General features: G+C 45.4%; 1 protein-coding gene across 3 annotated transcripts in view; it reads left to right on the forward strand.

Annotated features, from left to right (window-relative positions):
- The window catches only part of RIPOR3 (RIPOR family member 3), a 70,304-nt gene that overhangs the window by 47,258 nt on the left and 4,068 nt on the right, over positions 1-18,978 (forward strand). For all 3 annotated transcript variants that reach the window (XM_054045296.1, XM_054045297.1, XM_054045298.1), the window contains exons 12-20: positions 3,577-3,706; positions 4,790-5,374; positions 7,696-7,835; positions 8,826-8,949; positions 13,381-13,516; positions 14,890-15,051; positions 16,784-16,942; positions 18,133-18,335; positions 18,722-18,805. In XM_054045296.1, the coding sequence (XP_053901271.1) occupies positions 3,577-3,706; positions 4,790-5,374; positions 7,696-7,835; positions 8,826-8,949; positions 13,381-13,516; positions 14,890-15,051; positions 16,784-16,942; positions 18,133-18,335; positions 18,722-18,805 (1,723 nt within the window). The remainder of the gene's footprint in view (positions 1-3,576; positions 3,707-4,789; positions 5,375-7,695; positions 7,836-8,825; positions 8,950-13,380; positions 13,517-14,889; positions 15,052-16,783; positions 16,943-18,132; positions 18,336-18,721; positions 18,806-18,978) is intronic.

An 18,978-nucleotide genomic window follows, 5' to 3' on the forward strand; every position in this document is an offset into this window, starting at 1 on the left:
ATGGCTATCCAACTACAAAAGCAATTTCTCCTCTCTTGGTGTTTACACCTCCTCTGCTAGAAGAGGGCCTTATCCTCCCTGATTGAACTAACCTTGTTATCTCTAGACTGATTCTTGCCTGCATATTTATACTTGCCTCTGGAAATTTTGACCACATGCGTCTGACGAAGTGGGTATTCACCCATGAAAGCTTATGCTCCAATACTTCTGTTAGTCTTTAAGGTGCCCCAGGACTCTTTGTCGCTTTTTACAGATCCAGACTAACACGGCTACCCCCTCTGATACTTGATACCTATGCTAGTTTTAATCAAGCTAGCATGGCTAAACATGACAGTGAAGCTGCATCATCAAGAGCTTCATGATAGGCTGTACTAGCCCACCCAGAACTCTTGGTTGATGTTGAACTCATATTGTTAGCCCCAGCTAGGATTTGAACCACCTCCTCTTCACTGCTACTTTTAGCCATGCGAGCTAGATTAAAGTTAGTGCAGGTACGCCTACCTGCGCTGTGCTCATACCTCCAGCTGTGGCATAGCCCTCCTTTAAGAGCTTTGCTTAGGGGAGGAGGGAGGGAAGCTTGGGTGAAACTGGTGAAGCACTGGAATGGGTTACCTAGGGAGGTGGTGGAATCTCCTTCCTTAGAGGTTTTTAAGGTCAGGCTTGACAAAGCCCTGGCTGGGATGTTGTAATTGGGGATTGGTCCTGCTTTGAGCAGGGGGTTGGACTAGATGACCTCCTGAGGTCCTTTCCATCCCTGATATTCTATGATTGGGGTGGAGAGGACGTAATGCTCTGCTGGCTTGGGAACGGGACCTGGTCACCAGGCCAACCCAAACAGCAAAGAGAATCACAAAGGGAGGCTACATTCTCCCTCAAGGCTGCACCCCTCACTGTGGTATCATGGGACCATCTGGCCCATGATGATTCCCATAATGGCTGTAAGTTTGTTGGAGTGCACCCCCCTAGGCTGCCTCATTATTTGAATGGAGTGAACGCTGGGGGAGTGTGGGAGGAATACAACCCTGACAAAAACCTTTGGTTTGACAGTACCTGCCTTTTGGTATGTACCTAATGGCAAAGGGCTGGGAAAGAGCGAATTGGACTGAACCAGGGATCAAAGCCACCCAGACAACTCTGGACCTTGGCAAGTAGATGTAAATGTAGCACTGCTTCCCCTGCAAATGGTACTCGGACAGTTTAGTGCTGTGGCTGTTTCTGTGCGCCTCAGTACTACATGGGAACAGCAGGGCTAAGACCCAGATCCTGCTGCTCTAAAAGCTCAGGCTCCTACCACTTGAGCTCAAGAAAAAAATCTGACTTGTTTGCAATATAGGGTCTGGTCCATAGTTGAGCAGCTCTCATTCTCTCCCATGCAGCATCATGGTCTCGGTCTGTGTCTCACTCACTTACAAGAGCCATGTCATCAGTTCACCTCTGTACTTCACTGTGTTTTCTGGCTGATACCCTGAGATGTACTCCATAAGGGCATATGTCTACACTGCACATTAAACCTGGGCCTGTACGACCCAGCCTTATGGACTTGGTGTTTCCAAGCCTGTGCTTGAGAATCCACAGTGCATTGTAAAGCTGGGTTTACACTTACTGGACCTAGGTCTCTCAGCCGTGCTAATGTGTCCCTACTGCACTATGCAGACCCTCTGACTCAGGTCTGTAGCTTGACCTGTGTCCACACTGCAGTATGACAGGGCTTGAACCCAAGTCACAGCAGGATTTGGGCTCTGACCTAACCTCCTAGCAGAGTCCTAGGACCTGAGTGCTTGCTAACCTGAGTCAGATTGATTTGTGTGTGGACGAAGGGGGGCTGGGCTGGGCTCGAACCGGAATCACAGCCGGGTCTTAATGTGCAGTGTAAACATACCCTTAATCTTTTTTTCTTTACTATAGGATTATATCAATCATCACAGGAGGAGAATGGCCTTACCTTGATATTATTATATCTTTACTCTGTATTCTTTATTATTATTGCTTTGTTGCTGTATTAAAAACTAAAACTGAAAATCTTAAACAAAAGGATTCCCTAGCCCCAGCCATCCTCCTCCTAAGAACAAAATGCTGTAGATGAAAGCAATTTGCCTCTGTCAGTAAGTCCATGACGTTTTCGGATAAAGTGCTCTTGCTGTCAGATACCCGATTTAGTTAATTTGCTGCAAAGTGAGAAAGCACAGATGGCTGCTAATCTGACTCCATGGAACTGGCCTGTTTGACAAACTCCAGCTGTGTGACACTGGTTAATTTAGCTAATTGACATGCATTAGGCCAACATCTGAGAGTGATACTTCCATGGTGGGATGACAACAGCATGTTCCAATGAGGGACACTGCTGTCTGTGCCTGAAATGTTTATATTCAGCCTTCCACCCCTGCAATAAAAGGGAAATAGAACTTGGCTTTGCATTGAGGGCAAAAGTCTCCATGTAACTAATGTGTGCCCACTATCATTTGGATCGTTTCAGAACTCCCAGGGGCTCCAGTTGAGTGCAGACACCTTAGCATTGTGGTTGGCCTTCATTTAAAATATGGCCTGTGGGATCAGAGATAATATAAATGATATGTTCCCCTCGTGCACAAAAGCACACATGAGAGGGGAACTAATTTAATTAAAAATGCCCTAGTACTATCAAGGAGGGGGGAGTCCATGAATTTACCTCTCTTTCTTCATGTTGGAGTGTATTGTGGGTGAAGGTTTACCCAGCTTTACCTTAGTGTGCTTCTCTGAGGAAAGAGGTCCCAGCACATGCATCTGTTGGAAATGGGAAGAGTAGTGACCTTCTCTGGAGCGTTGAGGACAATTGGCAAGTGCTTAGAATAAGGGTTGTTGGGCTCTTTACAGCACGGGCAGCATCTTACAGGGATAGAGGTGTGGAAGCTCCCTTCCCAGCCACAATTGCATGAACCGCCTCTCCTGCTGTGCACAATGACATAACATCCCTGTGGCAACTACATCAATTGTGTATAAGTGGATGTAGGATCAAGACTGTATTTCATACCTTTTTACTGGCTTTTCAAGTGATCGTGTTTTGTCCTTTGTGGAAAAAGTTAGTTACACACTCCTTTTATTCTTCATTTAATCTCCCCCGTGCATTTCTGGAGCACCAGGCGGCCAATATACCATTCCGCTGGCCACCTGCAAGCACCCTGCTGTTCATGGGCCATAGCTGGGGAACTACTGTGTGGGATATAAGACCCCACAGAAAGAGAGGGAGCTTTCATCAGACTCTGATCTGATTCTGGGAGAGAAGCCAGCTCAGAGTGCTCTGCATTGATTAGGCTCTGCTGTGATCTCCATGCCTGAAGGATGAGGTTATTCAGTACTTCTCTCCATGCAAAAGGATGATGCCCCACTATCTCCCTCTTGCGGCTCAGGTGTCAAGGGAATAAGTCAGAGGGGCTGCCCGTCTCCCTCTTCTTTTATCCCAGAGCTGAGTATTGTTTAATAAACTTCAGGGACCAGAATGATGCTATGGGGCTCAAATCCCAATAGCTGTTCCTGTTGCTAAACATCTAAATGCTTCCTGGCCTTTGATAACACTTACACCTTTGTATTCCCTGCTCATAGCCCATTTGACACAGAGAACCTGTTTTTGTCGCCTGGAACTTCTGCCAAGTTTTCTCTGGGTAGTAGGAAAAGCTCCTTATACAACTGGACTCCGCCAAACACTCCTAGCTTCAGAGAGAAATATTATCTCGTAAGTATGATGGAGGAAGTAAAACACTGGGCCCAAACAGTGAGCTGGGGCTGGGACAACAGATTGTTGCCGAATAGAATTGGACAGACCACAGTCACAGGGCGGTATGGTGATCATTATGGGGTGTTTTATTTTTTTAATTTAACCCCTGTTGTTTTCAATCCCATTTTAGAATCTTGAAATGCAAAAATTTTTTCCCTGCCAAATATTCCCCATGTGCAGCCAGGCATAAATTAGAGCAGTCTACACTGGGAACTGGCCAATCCCAGGAGCAGTGGTGGCTTAAAGGTGGAGTGTAAAGCATCCCCTTCTCTCCCCCCATCCCCTGTCTAGTGCCAAGTGCAGTTTAGTTGGACCAGACAATCTCCTGTGTTTCTAATGGGGTTTTCACTTAATGTTGCTGCTTCGTTCCGTGTGCTCCTGCCTCTTCATAGCACAGGCAATAGGTAGCAGAGGCATGTGTGCGTATACGCCCCTAACCTCAAGACAAGTTCCCATATCAGCCTGGCAGTCAGGTTTGTGTGCTCCTGCCAAGCCAGCGGAGGGAGTACAAAACATTGCTTGTAGATAGGTCTTCTGCAAACAGCGGCGTTATGGGGCTGTCTAGTTATTTAATGAGTGTGCTGTATTTATTAATAACTAATCATGAAAACGTTTTCCAGCCAATTTAATATCCTATTGTATTGGGCTGAAGGGGGGTTAGAACCGATTTGTTAGGGTCCCTTTGGAATGAAAAATGTGACAGGGAGTGGCATCTTACACTGGTTTTTTTTTACCATTCAGTTTAAAGTTCTTTAAATGTGGAGTATTCTCTGCTTGTCTTCTGCTCTTCCCTGAGGCTCTTGGGCTGCTGGATCAATGTAAATATTGGGCCCACGCATGGCTTCCCCCGACAGGTCCTCCTGCTCTGGTCTGCATGGGGCTCAGAGGTTTTCTCTGTTTGGCCATTATAGCTGTGTCTGTCATCCCGAAACTCTCCAGAGGGGCAATGTGGGGCTGAGGGTCTTTCCTGGGCTCTCCATCTCTGGATAAATCTCATCTGTATCAAGTACTTGTACTTACACTTGAACCTGTTTGCTGCAGTCTGTTTTGCAGCAACGAATGAACCAAGGTGGCATAAACGATGAGGCACGAGCCCCCTGCATACTGAGCTACTTGGCTGACTGTGACTTCGATGTACATCTAAGGAATGACAACCACAGCTCTGCAGAGACTGACTCATTCAGCTCCCAGGATCGGAAAGGAACAGAAACTAGAAATGTGACTCCAGCTTCAGACCACAGGACCCTGCCATTGGTTCTTGTACAGGACACCTGTGCCGAAGGAAGACAACACAAGTCTCCAAACCACACAACTCTAGATATCCTGAAAGAGACACCCTCCATGGATGGAGTTCCAAATAGCCCACCCAGCCCATGGGACATTAGCAAAGATGGCAGAGATTCCATCGGCCAGCACTGGAGTCACCAGCCTGTGGAACAAGAAAATGTCCTGTCTGTTGATCGGAAAAGCTGGAACACTGAAGATGACAGAAAACCAGCCGGAAGCGCCAAAGCAGTTGAAAAACTCCTTCAAGAAGTGTTAAATTTGCTGAAGTCACAGAATCCAGGGCAAACCCAATTGGAGGAATTGGAGTACCAAATTTTATGCATCAGGGACAAATTAAAGGTGTGGTATTATTTTCACCTTTGTGCAATATGTTGTAGTTTTTGCTGTTCATCATTTTTCCTCTTACTATTCTAAAGGGCTCAAAACCACATGAGGGAGTATCAATGGCTTCAACATTTTCGGTGGCACATTCCCAAAATATTGGTTTGACCATCAGAGCTCAGGCATTTCTCAGAAATGGCTGGAAGTCAAGAGAGCTAGCTAAGGGCAACAACATTTCAGTCTGTATAACATCTCTCATGCACTGTATCCCAACATGCTTTGCAGAGGTGAATAGCAGAGAGAAGGAGACATTAGAAAGCAGAGTATAATCAAGGCCCTGTGTTCTCTGAGCCAAACTGGAGGAAGGTCCCTGCATTGTGGGACACTGCTATGGGATTCCACAGTAATTTCATTTAGATGGAGGTTTTAATGGGGAAAAAAATCCAAGAAGATGAATAAGGCAATCAGGATATTAGCCACAGTGTTTTATTTTTATATTAAATTCTTCATCTGATGATACAGTCTGGGATTAGAGGAAGCACATTTCATGGGTTTTTTTCCTGCTAAAATAATCAGCAGTGAAATTGTTGACAATGTGGGCATGTATGTTGTCATCTGTAGGTTTCAGAGCAAACACCCCCTTGATGAATGGGGTCAGTCCATCAGAGCTAATGTTTAAGGCCTTCTGCACCCTCAGAAAGATGACAGTTAATCAGATTAAAACTCAGTTTCTGTTTAAGCATGGGCTGCTGGTGGACACTCCCTTAGGGAAGGCTAGCCCCTGGCCCCACCCCTTCCGCATGAGGCCCCTTTCTGTCTCCCCTCAGCAGAGCCCTGAGGCCCCCCCACTCCCACCTCCGGCGGCTGCCCCAGCCGTGCCGGTCGCCCTACCCGAGCCGTGGACCCAGGGCCGGCTCTGGCTTTTTTGCCGCCCCAGGCAAAAAAGCCTCCAGCCGCCCCACCCCCCCAGCGCGGCAGGGGAAGGCGGGTGGGAGGGCGGCCGGAGCCCCGGGGGGAGGGCGGCGAGCCCCGGCCAGGGCTCCGCTCTCCCTGGTGGCCAGGGGGAGGGCGCCGGAGGGGGAGGGCGGCCAGAGCCCTGGGCGGAGTGCCCGGCTGGGGCTCCACTCTCCCCGGCGGCCAGAGCGCTGGGGGGAGGGCGGCGAATCCCGGCCGTGGCCCCGCTCTCCCCGGCGGCCGGAGCCAGAGTGCCGCACTGCGCCGCCCCCCTCCAGGTGCCTCCCCAAGCACAAACTTGGTGGGCTGGTGCCTGGAGCTGGCCCTGCGTGGACCAGCCCAAGCAGCCCCGAGCTCCAGTCCAGCCTGAGTTGTCCCAGCCGTGCCAGTTCCAGCAGCCCGAGCAGCCCCAGGCCGGCTTGGGCTGTGCCGGAGAATGGTAAAGGCAGTGCACCTCCCCCAGCTGTCTATCTCTGGAGTCCAGGAAGATTACTGAGGAACCCGGGAAGCTGAATAGCAGAGACAGCCTCTTCAGCTGCCCCAGAACCTGCATGGCACATAATAATAAGTAAAAACCCGCAAATGGCAATCCATGGAAGCAGCTCTTATACCCGCCACCCATGTGTTTAAGGATATCTTCACAATCATATGAGACTAGAAACATTTTCCCCCCTTACATGAAAGATTCTGGAGCACAGCTCTGTGGCAAAGGGTGGATTGCACTTGTAGTCCCACAGCTGTGGAATACACGGGGCCCTGTGTGCAGGCAAGAGAGAGAAGACACTGTAAGATTTCAGCTGAGATCTGAGATAAGAATGACACTGACATCACTGACACCACTTTCTACTCCTAAAGCCTTAGCCCTCAGAAAAATTAAAAGAAAATTAAAAAAACTTAAACAGCCCCCAAACCAACCCCTTTCCCAAAACTTCTACCCCAAGCAGAGAAAGGGGAGAAATGCCAGAAGGGGTAGGGACTTTGCTATTACTACAGTGATAGGTGGCAGTATAAAACTGATAGCTCTAGATCTTAAGAAGGAGAAAGACAGGAAAATTGTACCAAATGACAGGAGCTGCAGAGAAGAAGGGTCTTACGCCCACACTGGTGAGGTTGTAGTAAACCCAAGGAGAATTTTAAAACTGGATAAACCTTTTGAACTAGTTCCTGAAATGAATTGGCAAAGCTGTTTCAGGATCGGGGTGACATGGCTGAAGTGCTTTGTATGTGTGAAAGGATCAGCTTTTCTGGTGTGTTGTGGATGAGCTGATGAGAGTAAACTGTCCCATGGTTGAATAGGTGGTGATTTGTAAATCAGTATGGGTGAACTGCTGGTGGGGAACAGGATCCTTGCAAAGAACAATAGTTTATTTCCTGTCTGTCAACAGCTGAAGACGTCTCATCAGAAACATTCCTCCATGGAGAGTCTGATGGTGGAGATGGTGCTGGAAAGTTTTGACTTTTTAAATACGGACTGCAGTGCTGATGAGCTTTCCTTATTTGGAAGCATAAGGACAGACAGTACCAGGTGAGCAGACCAGTGCATCCCATTGAGGGGCTGAAGGGATTGACAAGAGGAAGATTAGGAGGTAAATACACTGAACTCAGTTAGGCAATGCCTGTGTGGTGTGGGGAGGTTGGTGCCCAGGGTGTGGACACTCAAGAGAGAGAGGAATTGTTTAGGATTCTATGAAACTTACAGCTCAGTCAAGCAATAAATGGACTGAAATTTGGGACTATTTAGGCTGAATATCTTGAAAAGCCTTTCTCCTACTAGGCTGCAGAATGGGATAGTTGGGATATTTAAAACTAGCCTTCAGAAAACAGATGTATGGGTATGATGGGGAACAGTTTTGCAAGGGAATAGGACAGGAGCAGCTCACAGGTCTCTTCTACTGGGTTCTGTTTCATATTTGTGACCCTTGCTCATAACACTCTTACCCTTTGGGGTTGTGGGCCTGATCCTGAGAGGTGCTGAGTAACCCCAGATAGACCAGACTAGAGCATCCTTGAGTTGGAGTTGCTAGAGAACAAGGTGGTGTTATTTTGCTTTTGCAATACATCGTTCCAAACGGGCCAGCCAGTCAATACACATTATTGATGGCAGTGTCTTGTTTGGATGGTGGACCTCACAAAAATGAGGTCACAGGATTAGCTGACATACTGTTGCCTTCCTGACAGAAGAATTAGAGATTTAATCCCCATCTTCACCTTTGTCGGAAGTTTACACACAATCAAGAGAGCAGATTGTTAACAGGCTTACTGCTCTTATAGAGCATCAGTTATTTGTCAAAAGTGGTGACCACTTTGATGAGTTTGGGGATTATTATTGAGAAGACAGGAAGAGAAACTTTCACATTCATTTGTTGAAGATATAGATATAGGGGTGAAGGAAGTGCCTTGTGGATTTTTAAACAACTTTTATTTTTTTCTTGGTGTTTTAGATCCTTCTGCTTTACCGCACACAATGGCTGGTTAACATTAACTACTTGTTCCCCTTTCTTAACTTCTCTAACAGCACTTACAATGACAACATACTGGGCTATGACAGGAAAACAGAAACGAAAGAGTTAACCACAGGAAATGATGATTTAGACAAACTTCTGATAGTTCATCTGCAGTTGTGCAAAGCTCTCTTGCAGGTAAGGAATGACGTATGGATTAATCCCTTTGCAGTGGATTGATACTGGCTCAGATCCTGGGATGCTGTGCAGGCACTTTGCCTTGTACAACGGGCACAAAGCTGGCATAGCCAGCCATATGAGAATCCCCCCAGCACAGGATTCTCTGGTAGCATAGTGTGGGAGTAACAGTTTCTATGCAGACCCTTCTTCTCTGGCTGATGGTGAAGGGGACATGGTTGGAGGGAAAGCTAGAATGGCTGGGACATACTTCTGCCCCAGCACTTGCTGCTCTATTTGCCTCTCACATCCAAGGGCAGCTGGAATAGTTTAGGGCAGCCTTCAGGCTACCCTGATTTATGCTGGAAACCAGCCCCTCACTCAGTTGGTGGAGGATCAGGGAGTGCAACACCCATCTTTTCCCCCATTCCTGAGTTGAACTGTGCACTCCATGGCCATAGCTGAGGATCTGGGCCATCATTTATAACCACCAAGCAAAGACAGAGCTGGTGATTTATGAGGTTATGTTATAAAATGGAATGACTGAGAATGGAAAGGCAGATCACTTGAGCAGGCCAGATTTTCAAACTGCAATGCACAGACCTATGCAAAGGGAAATCAGGTGGGCATGCACTTCTTCTGCGAAACCGGACCTTTTTTGCTGGGGTAGGAATTAGTAGCTCTGCACTCAGAGAACTTATGCATGATGAGCTGGCTATGAATGAAGTAGGACCGGTTTGGATTGAACTACATATTGATTGGCAAATGACCAATTTTTCAGAGAGAAAATTTGGTATCACTGGAGTAAAATAGCCACTATCCAGGGTAAGTTATGATGATTTCTCTAGAACAGTTGTTCTCAACCAGGGGTCCAGGGCCCCCTAGGGGGCCTCAAGCAGGTTTCAGGGGGCCCTCCAAGCAGGGCCAGCATTAGACTCGCTGGAGCCCAGGGCAGAAAGCTGAAGTCCCACCCAGGGCTGAAGTTGAAGCCTGAGCAATGTAGCTTCGTGGGGGCCCCTGTGGCATGTGGCCCCCAGGCAATTACCTTGCTTGCTACCCCTTAACACTGACTCTGGCTTTTATATGCAGAAAACCAGTTGTGACACGGCTGGGCCATGGAGTTTTTATAGCATGTTGGGGGGGGTCTTGGAAAAAAAAAGGCTGAGAACCTCTGCTCTAGAACACCCCTGGGACTCATCGGTGCTGAACAGCCACAATCCCTATTCATTTCACTAGGAGTAGTGGGTGCTCAGCATCAGCTAGGATCAGGCCCTGAAGCCCAAAAGGCATTGTACAAGGGTTACTCCACACATCAGTACAGTACATCAACCTCGGGCATCTACTGAACCGTGTAATGTTTATAACTGTTTCAGATGGGAAGAGAAGACTTTCCCGTTCAGGGAGAGATGCAAAATGTAATCATAGACTCGTAGGACTGGAAGGGACCCTTGAGAGGTCATCTAGTCCAGTCCCCTGCACTCATGGCAGGACTAAGTATTATCTAGACCATCCCTGACAGGTGTTTGTCTAACCTGCTCTTAAAAATCTCCAATGATGGAGATTCCACAACTTCCCTAGGCAATTTATTCCAGTGCTTAACCACCCTGACAGTTAAGTAGTTTTCCTAATGTCCAGCCTAACTAGGGTGACAATATTTTCCCAAAGGAAAAATGGGACACTCCCTGGGGCCGGCCCGAGGCCCTCCTCTCCCCTCATGCATGGGGCGGCCCAAGCCCCCCTGCCATCCACCCATGTGGGACTGGCCCGGCCTGAGCTGCTCTCCTGAACCCTTCCTCCCGCACGGGGCTGGCATTGCCGCTTGCCCCCCAGCATGTCCACCCCCGCTAGGGGTCACACCCTGCTTTTTTGGCAAAACTGGGCATTTGTCTGGTTTGCTCTTGCCAAATGATGATCAGTTGGCAAGAGCAAACCAAACAAATGCCCAGTTTTGCCAAAAAAGTCAGGACGGCCAGGACAGGATGCATGGTCACCCTAAACCTAACCCACCCTTGCTGTAATTTAAGCCCACTGCTTCTTGTCCTATCCGCAGAGGTTAAGGAGAACAATTTTTCTCCCTCTTCCTTGTAACAATCGATAACATTTTTCAAGTAGGTAAAAATGTCCCCGCTCAGTCTTCTCTTTTCCAGACTAAACAAACCCAGTTTTTTCAATCTTTAATCATTTTTTTTTTTGTTCCTCTCTGGACTTTCTCCAATTTGTCCACATCTTTCCTGAAATGTGGTGCCCAGAACTGGACACAATACTCCAGTTGAGGCCTAATCAGTATGGAGTAGAGCAGAAGAATTGCTTCTCATGTCCTGCTTACAACACTCCTGCTAATACATCCCAGAATGATGTTTGTTTTTTTTCAATGGTGTTACACTGTTGACTCTCATTTAGCTCGTGATCCACTATGACACCGTAAATCCCTTTCCGCAGTACTCCTTCCTAGGCAGCCATTTCCCACTTTGTATGTGTGCAACTGATCGTGTCTTCCTAAGTGGAGTACTTTGCATTTGTCCTTATTGAATTTCATCCTATTTACTACAGACAATTTCTCTAGTTTGTCCAGATCATTTTGAATTTTAATCTATCCTCCAAAGGACTTGCAACCCCTCCCAGCTTGGTATCGTCCGCAAACTTTATAAGTGTACTTTCTAAGCCATTCTCTAAATCACTGATGAAGGTTTTGAACAGACCCAGACCCAGAACTGATTCCTGCGAGACCCCACTTAATATGCTCTTCCAGCTTTACTGTGATCTACTGATGATTACTCTCTGGGAACGGTTTTCCAACCAGTTATGCATCCATCTTGTAGTAGCTCCATCTAGGTTATATTTCCCTAGTTTGTTTATGAGGAGGTAATGAGAGACAGTTTAAAAAGCCTTACTAAAGTCAAGATATACCACATCTACCGCTTTCCCCCCATCCATGAGGCTTGTTACCCTGTCAAAGAAAGCTATTAGGTTGGTTTGACACAACTTCTTCTCGACAAATCCATGCTGACTGTTACTTATCATCTTACTATCTTCTAGGTGTTCACTAATTATTTGCTCCATTATCTTTCCAGGAACTGAAGTAAAGCTAACTAGTCTGCAATTCTCTGGGTTGTCCTTATTTCCCTTTTTATAGATTGGCACTGTATTTGCCCTTTTCCAGTCCTCTGGAATTTCTCCCGTTTTCCATGACTTTTTGAAGATAATCACTAATAGTTCAGTCAGCTCCTTGAGTATTCTAAGAGGCATTGCATCAGGTCCTGGTGACTTGAAGACATCTAACTTGTCTAAGTAATTTTTAGCTTGTTTTTTCCCTATTTTAGCCTCTCGTCCTACCTCAGCATTCACTATGTTAGATGTCCAATTGCTACTAACCTTTTTGATGAAAACTGAAACAAAAAGATCATTTAGCACTTCTGCCATTTCCACATTTTCTGTTATTGTTCCCCCTTCCTCCGTGGTCTTTCTCTTGCTTCTAATGTATTTGTAGGATGTTTTCTTGTTACCCTCTATGTCTCTAGCTAGTTTAATCTCGTTTTGTGTCTTGGCCTTTCTAATTTGGTCTCTACATATTTGTGTTATTTGTTTATATTCATCCTTTTTAATTTGACCTAGTTTCCACTTTTGGTAGGACTCTTTTTTTGAGTTTCAGATCATTATAGGTCTCCTGGTTAAGCCAGGGTGGTCTCTTGCCATACTTTCTATCTTTTCCTATGCAATGGAATAGTTCCCTTTTGTGCCCTTAATAATGTCTCTTTGAAAAACTGTCAACTCTCTTGAACTGTTTTTCCCATGGGAGCTTACCTACCAACTCCCTGAGTTTGCTAAAGTCTGCCTTCTTGAAATCCATTACCTTTATTGTGCTGTTTTCCCTCCTACCATTCCTTAGAATCATGAACTCTACCATTTCATGATCACTTTCACCTACACTGCCTTCCACTTTCAAATTCTCAACCAGAATCAAATCTAGAACAGCCTCTCCCCTAGTAGCTTTCTTCACCTTCTGAAATAAAAGAATTGTCTCCAGTACATTCCAAGAACTTGCTGGATAATCTGTGCCCTGCTGTGTTATTTTCCCAACAGATGTCTGGGTAGTTGAAGTCCCCCATCGCCACCAAATCCTGTGCTTTGGATGATTTTGTTAGTTGTTTTAAAAAAGCCTCATGCACCTCTTCTTCCTGGTTAGATGGTCTGTAGTAGATCCTACTATGACATCACTCTTGTTTTTTACACCTTTTATCCTTACCCAGAGATTTTCAACAAGTCTGTCTCCTATTTCCATCGCATCCTCTGCCCATCCAAGACACAATGCGAAAAGTGGATTTCTGTGAGAGGCAGTTGTCTTCCCCACTGGCTGTTGGAGAGTTGAGCTCTGAAAGTCAGGGGGTTCAGCACTTCTTGAGTTTGCTCAATGCTTTCGTCTCAGTCACTGAGGAAAAGTACACTTTATTTCAGAAACTGGTTTCGCCAAACATAGCCCGAATTGTCCAGGAGAGCCTTTTGGAAGAAGTGTCACGGCAGAAACAAGTGCTGGAAACTGTCTCAGAGCTCTGTGTTCTGGAAGTTGGGAGCTTCACCTCTGTTGAAGAGGGTGAGTAATGTGGATGTGATGCCAAGGCATATGTAGGAGACCAGAGAGGCTCAGGTAACATGGCTCTCACCTCATTTGGCAAATCAGGGATTGATTCTGAAGGCTTTAAAATAAATTCCCAGTCAAAGCAGCTTTTATGGGTAGGTTATAAACCCTAACAGCTGGGGCTCAGATCTTTCTTGGTTAGAAAGGAAAGGGTTTTTAGAATTTCTGCCCCAGGCAATAATTAACTTGACCCTGTATGAACCAAGTAAACCACAGAGCTTGTGTATTTCATGTAAAGGGGCTTTCCCCACCCCATACGCAGGGGGCCATAAGTGTTTTGAATTTTGCATTTGAAGGATTTTCAAAAGTGCTCAACACTGACTTAACTCAACTCCCCTTGAAATGGATGATAAAACTCCCCCTGAATCCAGGGGGAGCAGCGTTAAGCCAACAGTGAGCACTTTTGAAAATCCTAATCTTTGGCTTCAAGGAAAATGGGTAATTATTTGGGGCCAGTTTAGGCACCTAAACATGCAGATACATGTCCAGTAGGATTTTCAAAACAGGGTGTTTCCTCACTCCCATTGCTTTCAATCCCATGGTGTTTTGAAAACCCCACTAGGTGCATATTTGTATTTTTAGGTGCCTAAATGCCTTTAAAAATCTGGCCCTTGGACACCAACATTATCCCTCCCTAGCAAAAGGGAGGGAGTGACATAGCAACACAAATGAGATTATTTAGATACTGAACTATGCAGGTTTTTATTGTGATGATCTGCAGGCCTGACTCAGAAAAACTCCGATAGAAACCCAGGGGAATTTTGCCTGAGCAAGGATTGTAGGATTAGGCTCCACATTTGGATTTGAGAAGGAATTCGCTCCCAGGGAAGAGGAGCAGGGGCTTTTTTACTTGCCCTCTAGCACATGGAGCTAGGCCTGGTGATCTTATGATTGTAGGTCTTTGTTCCTAACACATGACCCTGATAGGCTGTCTGCAATCCTAATAGGTTGAGTGTGGTCCAATGAGATATAATTTGGGATGCTAGAGAAGGGGAATCCCTAGTAGAGCACAGTTTATGTCCCTGCAAAGGCAGAACTAGGAGCATGGTAGACGTCTCACTTACACACTGGTATGACAGCGTAGAGCCCAATCCAAAGCCCATTGAAGTTTATTGAAAGACTCCCATTGGCTTTAGTGGGCTTTGGCTCAGGTCCTCAATGAGTCTTTAATAAATTGGCAACACAATTCAGTTGTAAAGAAATCCATCTATGGAATGTAAATAAAAATGACATTCATACATTTGTTAGACATCCCATCTGGTGTCTCATGTCTCATTTAAAATGCACTCCAGCTCACTTGCTGACTTTTGTAAAACTTTATTCTACAGTTATTCATAAGGTGAAAAAGCAGAAGCAGTGTCTGAAAATCTGGAGTGAATTCACAGACCCAGGAAATATCTTGTTCTGTTCAGCAGAAAAATTCCAGAATCCTCTGAAATACATATTAATGTTCAAAGTGAAGGAGAAATATCCAGGACATCTAGAAGCAGGTACCAGTCAATTACTAGAAGATAAGGCACCTGATTTTATTCGTACACGGAGTTTAAGGTTGTCCCTGTAGGTTTTTTAAAATGACATAGAACTTGTTCTTGGTAAACTGTATTTAAAATTCAGACTCCAGCCCCTTGATTTATTACTTATACTATAAAATGACCATGGCACTCTCCACACGCGGCTTGATGAGGCATTACTTCTCTCCCATGACATTGTGGACTGTTAGCGTTATGTTTTGTAATAATTTTGGGTGGGATTTACCAAATCACCTAAGGGGGTTAGGAGTCTATGGGAGTTAGAAACCTGACTCGCTTGGGCACTCTTGAAAATCCCTCCCTTTTATCTGATATACCAAAGAGTTTACAATACAAAATTGCAGGCATTTAATTGCTAAGATAATTATGAATGCTGTGCTGTGTTCTATCTTCTGTGTTACACACATCTCAGAAAGTCAACATGGAGTTCCTATTATTTCGTGTAGTGGCAATGGTGCCCAGAGGCCCCTGTTGGGATGAGAGCTCTGTTTCGCTAGGTGCTGTACAAACATGAGGCAGACATAGGCTCAGATCTTCAAAGGTATTTAGGTGCCTAACTCCCAGAATCTGGGCCATCATCCATATCCCAAAGAGTTTATCATTGAAATATGTACGTATTGTGCGTATGTATCTGTATGTCACTCAATAGCCTTGTGGTGATGTGTAAACACTGAAAGTAAAGCTCAGTACAGACTCTGCTGCAAAGGGGTGTGCTCACGCGCACACCCACGTGCACAGTGCCCCCATTTTAGAAGAGAGAAAACAAAATTGATAAAAGTTGACTAAAAGACAGACACAAACAACATCTGACATTAGGACTTACATTTTGGATGACCCCTTTCATTTAGATTTCAATCCTAACACCGAATGCACAATATGGCCAGGAATTCCCATAGGATGATCTTTCTAAACAAAGGAATTTCCCCTATGCAACCCTATTGTTTCCAAAGGGCTTCTAAACATGTGCATAGAGCACTGCTTTGTTTTATATGGTAAAATCATTATACCCTGCTTTACAGATGGGGAAACTGAGGCCCAGAAAGGTTTAGTGGCTCTTTCAGAATCACACAGCTAGTTGATGGCAGAGTTAGAATTAAAGGTTGCCAGTTCCTGAGGCCCTGCATTAATCTTCTTAAACCAGGCTGCCTTAATTGTCTTTAAAAAGCAACAGAGGGTCCTGTGCTTTAGTTCAATCAGCTAATTGAACTAACCTCGTCATCTCCCTACTGATTTATACCTGCCTCTGAAAATTTCCATTACTTGCATCTGAAGAAGTGAGGTTCTTACCCATGAAAGCTTATGCTCCCAATACTTCTGTTAGTCTTAAAGGTGCCACAGGACCCTCTGTTGCTTTTTACAGATTCAGACTAACACGGCTACCCCTCTGATACTTAATTGTCTTTGCTACCACCTATAGACCTGATTCAAAGTCTGTTAAGTCAATACAGTAACTCCTCTTGGCTTCAGTGGGTGTTGGATGAGTTCTGTTTTGTACTTCGGCTGGAATTATCAGCAGAGTGGGGGCCTGCCTCCTACTCAATTTTAGTGAGATTTAGGCCCTTACTTCCTTATGTTCCTCTGAAAATTCCAGCCTTCAACTTCTTGTTAAAACTGTAAATGAAATGCATGAGTGCAAAGTGTCCTGCCCCTCAGCAGGCCTTCTTTGTTTGCTCTTCTCTGCATGTCTGTTCAGTGCTGCGAAGGCTGCTGGAGCAAATCGTCACATGCAGCGGGTTACTCCCCTCTGGGAGTCCCCCTGAAGAACTGCTCACCTTATTCCAGTTTCACAGCTACCTGGAGAAAGAGCGTGTTGCCAACCTGGAGAAGCACTTGGCAGAACTCAGCAAAGAAGGTAATGGCAGGCTGCCAGGCACTGCACTCAGGCAAATAACCCTCAGGCTAGCTAGTTGGCTGCTGGAATGGCTTATGGGGCTGTATCTCTCCCAATCCCAAAGGGATATTTTTTTAAAGAATAAGGCTACAACCCTACCATAATACAATTCAACTCTGTTTTCATCCTTTCTCCTCACTATGCCCATGCAGTTTTAATTAGAGCACGAAAGGCAAAATCAGGCTTCATAGCTAGACAGGAAAGGAACAGATGTGATGCAAATATTTAGCTCAAGTGTCTGGCTTAGGTCTCAAAGTCTGCAATATAAGGAGAGGCCAAACTGGCCGCACAGTAAGCTGCTGTGTTCCACAGCAGAGTAGATGGTTTACGGTATCGCATGGTCATGACAGTGATGAGAGACAGATCAGTGGCATTAAGATTCCAGGAGTAACTAATATGCATTTGCTGAGAGCGCTACTGTCATGCTGAAACCCAGTCCATCCAGTACTTTGAAAATCTGAACGTGGCAGATACTGGGGTAGTTTCATTTCCTTTGGGCCATTCATGCTTGCTCAGTGCGTGAACGCAAAGGCGTAGGAAGTTTGTCTGCTATCTCATGTAAGATTTCAAAAGGACAGTGTGGTGCATTATTTTTAAAACTAGGCGTATTATTCTCTCTCTATGATACACTTACACTCCTCCTAACCAGTGCAGCCTTATCTTTCACAGATGCTTGTTTTAACATTTTTCAGTTTTCCCTCTTTTTTAGTAATAGTCAAATTACTACTCTTCCAAAAGGTTTTGCATTCACGAATGTTTGTATTAATTTAGCACGTATGGACCTCAGTCAAGGACCAGGGCCCCATTTTGCTAGGCACTGTGCATACATATTGTAAAAACATAGCCCCAGCCTCAGAGAGTTTACAAGCTAGGTTTATGAGGAGATGAAAAGGACAAATTGAGGGAAGAAGGGAGGATAAGAGAATGGTAAAAGGAGCATGTTTTGTGCAGACTAGCAGTACTTGCAGCTCACCTCTTGCCTAGTCATGTACCTCAAAGTATTTTTTCTAAGAGACAGCCTTGCTCAGTAGTGGTGTTAATAAGGGGCACATGTCTGAGGCAGGAGACAAAATTGGAAGGGACTTCTCAGAACCAATTCTCCATAGACACTGCACACATTTATAGCTGAACTGATATTCTTCCATTTGCAGTGACGCTAATTGAGGAGCTACAGTGTCCAGGGCGACTTAAGAAAATCAAGAAACTAAAAGGGAAGCGACTGAGCCAGCTCCAGCCTCTACCCCAAACTTTACGGCTGCTCGGGATTCTGCAGCTCGATGACAACCGCCACGTCAGCAAAGCAGCAACGTCCTGTCTCTCTCGGGCGGCAATGAATAAGAATTTCAGGGAGAAGGTATTAACTGAATTGGGCCACTTCATGGTTTCTCACCCGTTTTCAGAGTGAGATACTACAATTCAAGGAATCTGATCTCTCTGAGAGCAGCAGGATTTTGGGGGGAAGGAGTTATACTTTGCTTCGAGGAAGCTCTCAACATCTGCTACCCCAGTGGGTGCAGGGTGAGTTAAGGATCAAAACTGTGATTGGTTCGATCCTGCACTATTGACCCCCTGCCATATTCCACCCCAGAGACTGCTGCCTTTCAGCATCAGAAATGATTCTTGTATGTTATTTGATCAGTTTCAGATAAGTAAAACAGCGCTGGATCTCAGTCCTCTTGGCATTCAGAACACGTGAGGAGTTATTTGTAGGGTAACCAATCACTCAATCTTATTTTCTAGGCTCTGCTTTTTTACACGGATATTTTAGCTGAGTGTGATGCAAAAATACAGCAAGCGGCATGTCTGGCTCTCAAAAACCTCAGAGTAAGTGTGGTTGACCGAGTAACTGGATTTTTATTGTGTGGGGCTGTGTCCAGCTGTATGGCCAAAGGTTCATCTTAATTTTTTCTGGTAGGCATTGTTCAGATTTTTCTTTAAATTACCTTATATACAGTACATGAAACGGGGGTTTTCTTTAGCTCCAAACTGTTTTTGCT

The sequence above is a fragment of the Malaclemys terrapin genome, chromosome 12 (assembly GCF_027887155.1).
Source record: "Malaclemys terrapin pileata isolate rMalTer1 chromosome 12, rMalTer1.hap1, whole genome shotgun sequence".
Classification (NCBI taxonomy): Eukaryota; Metazoa; Chordata; order Testudines; family Emydidae; genus Malaclemys; species Malaclemys terrapin.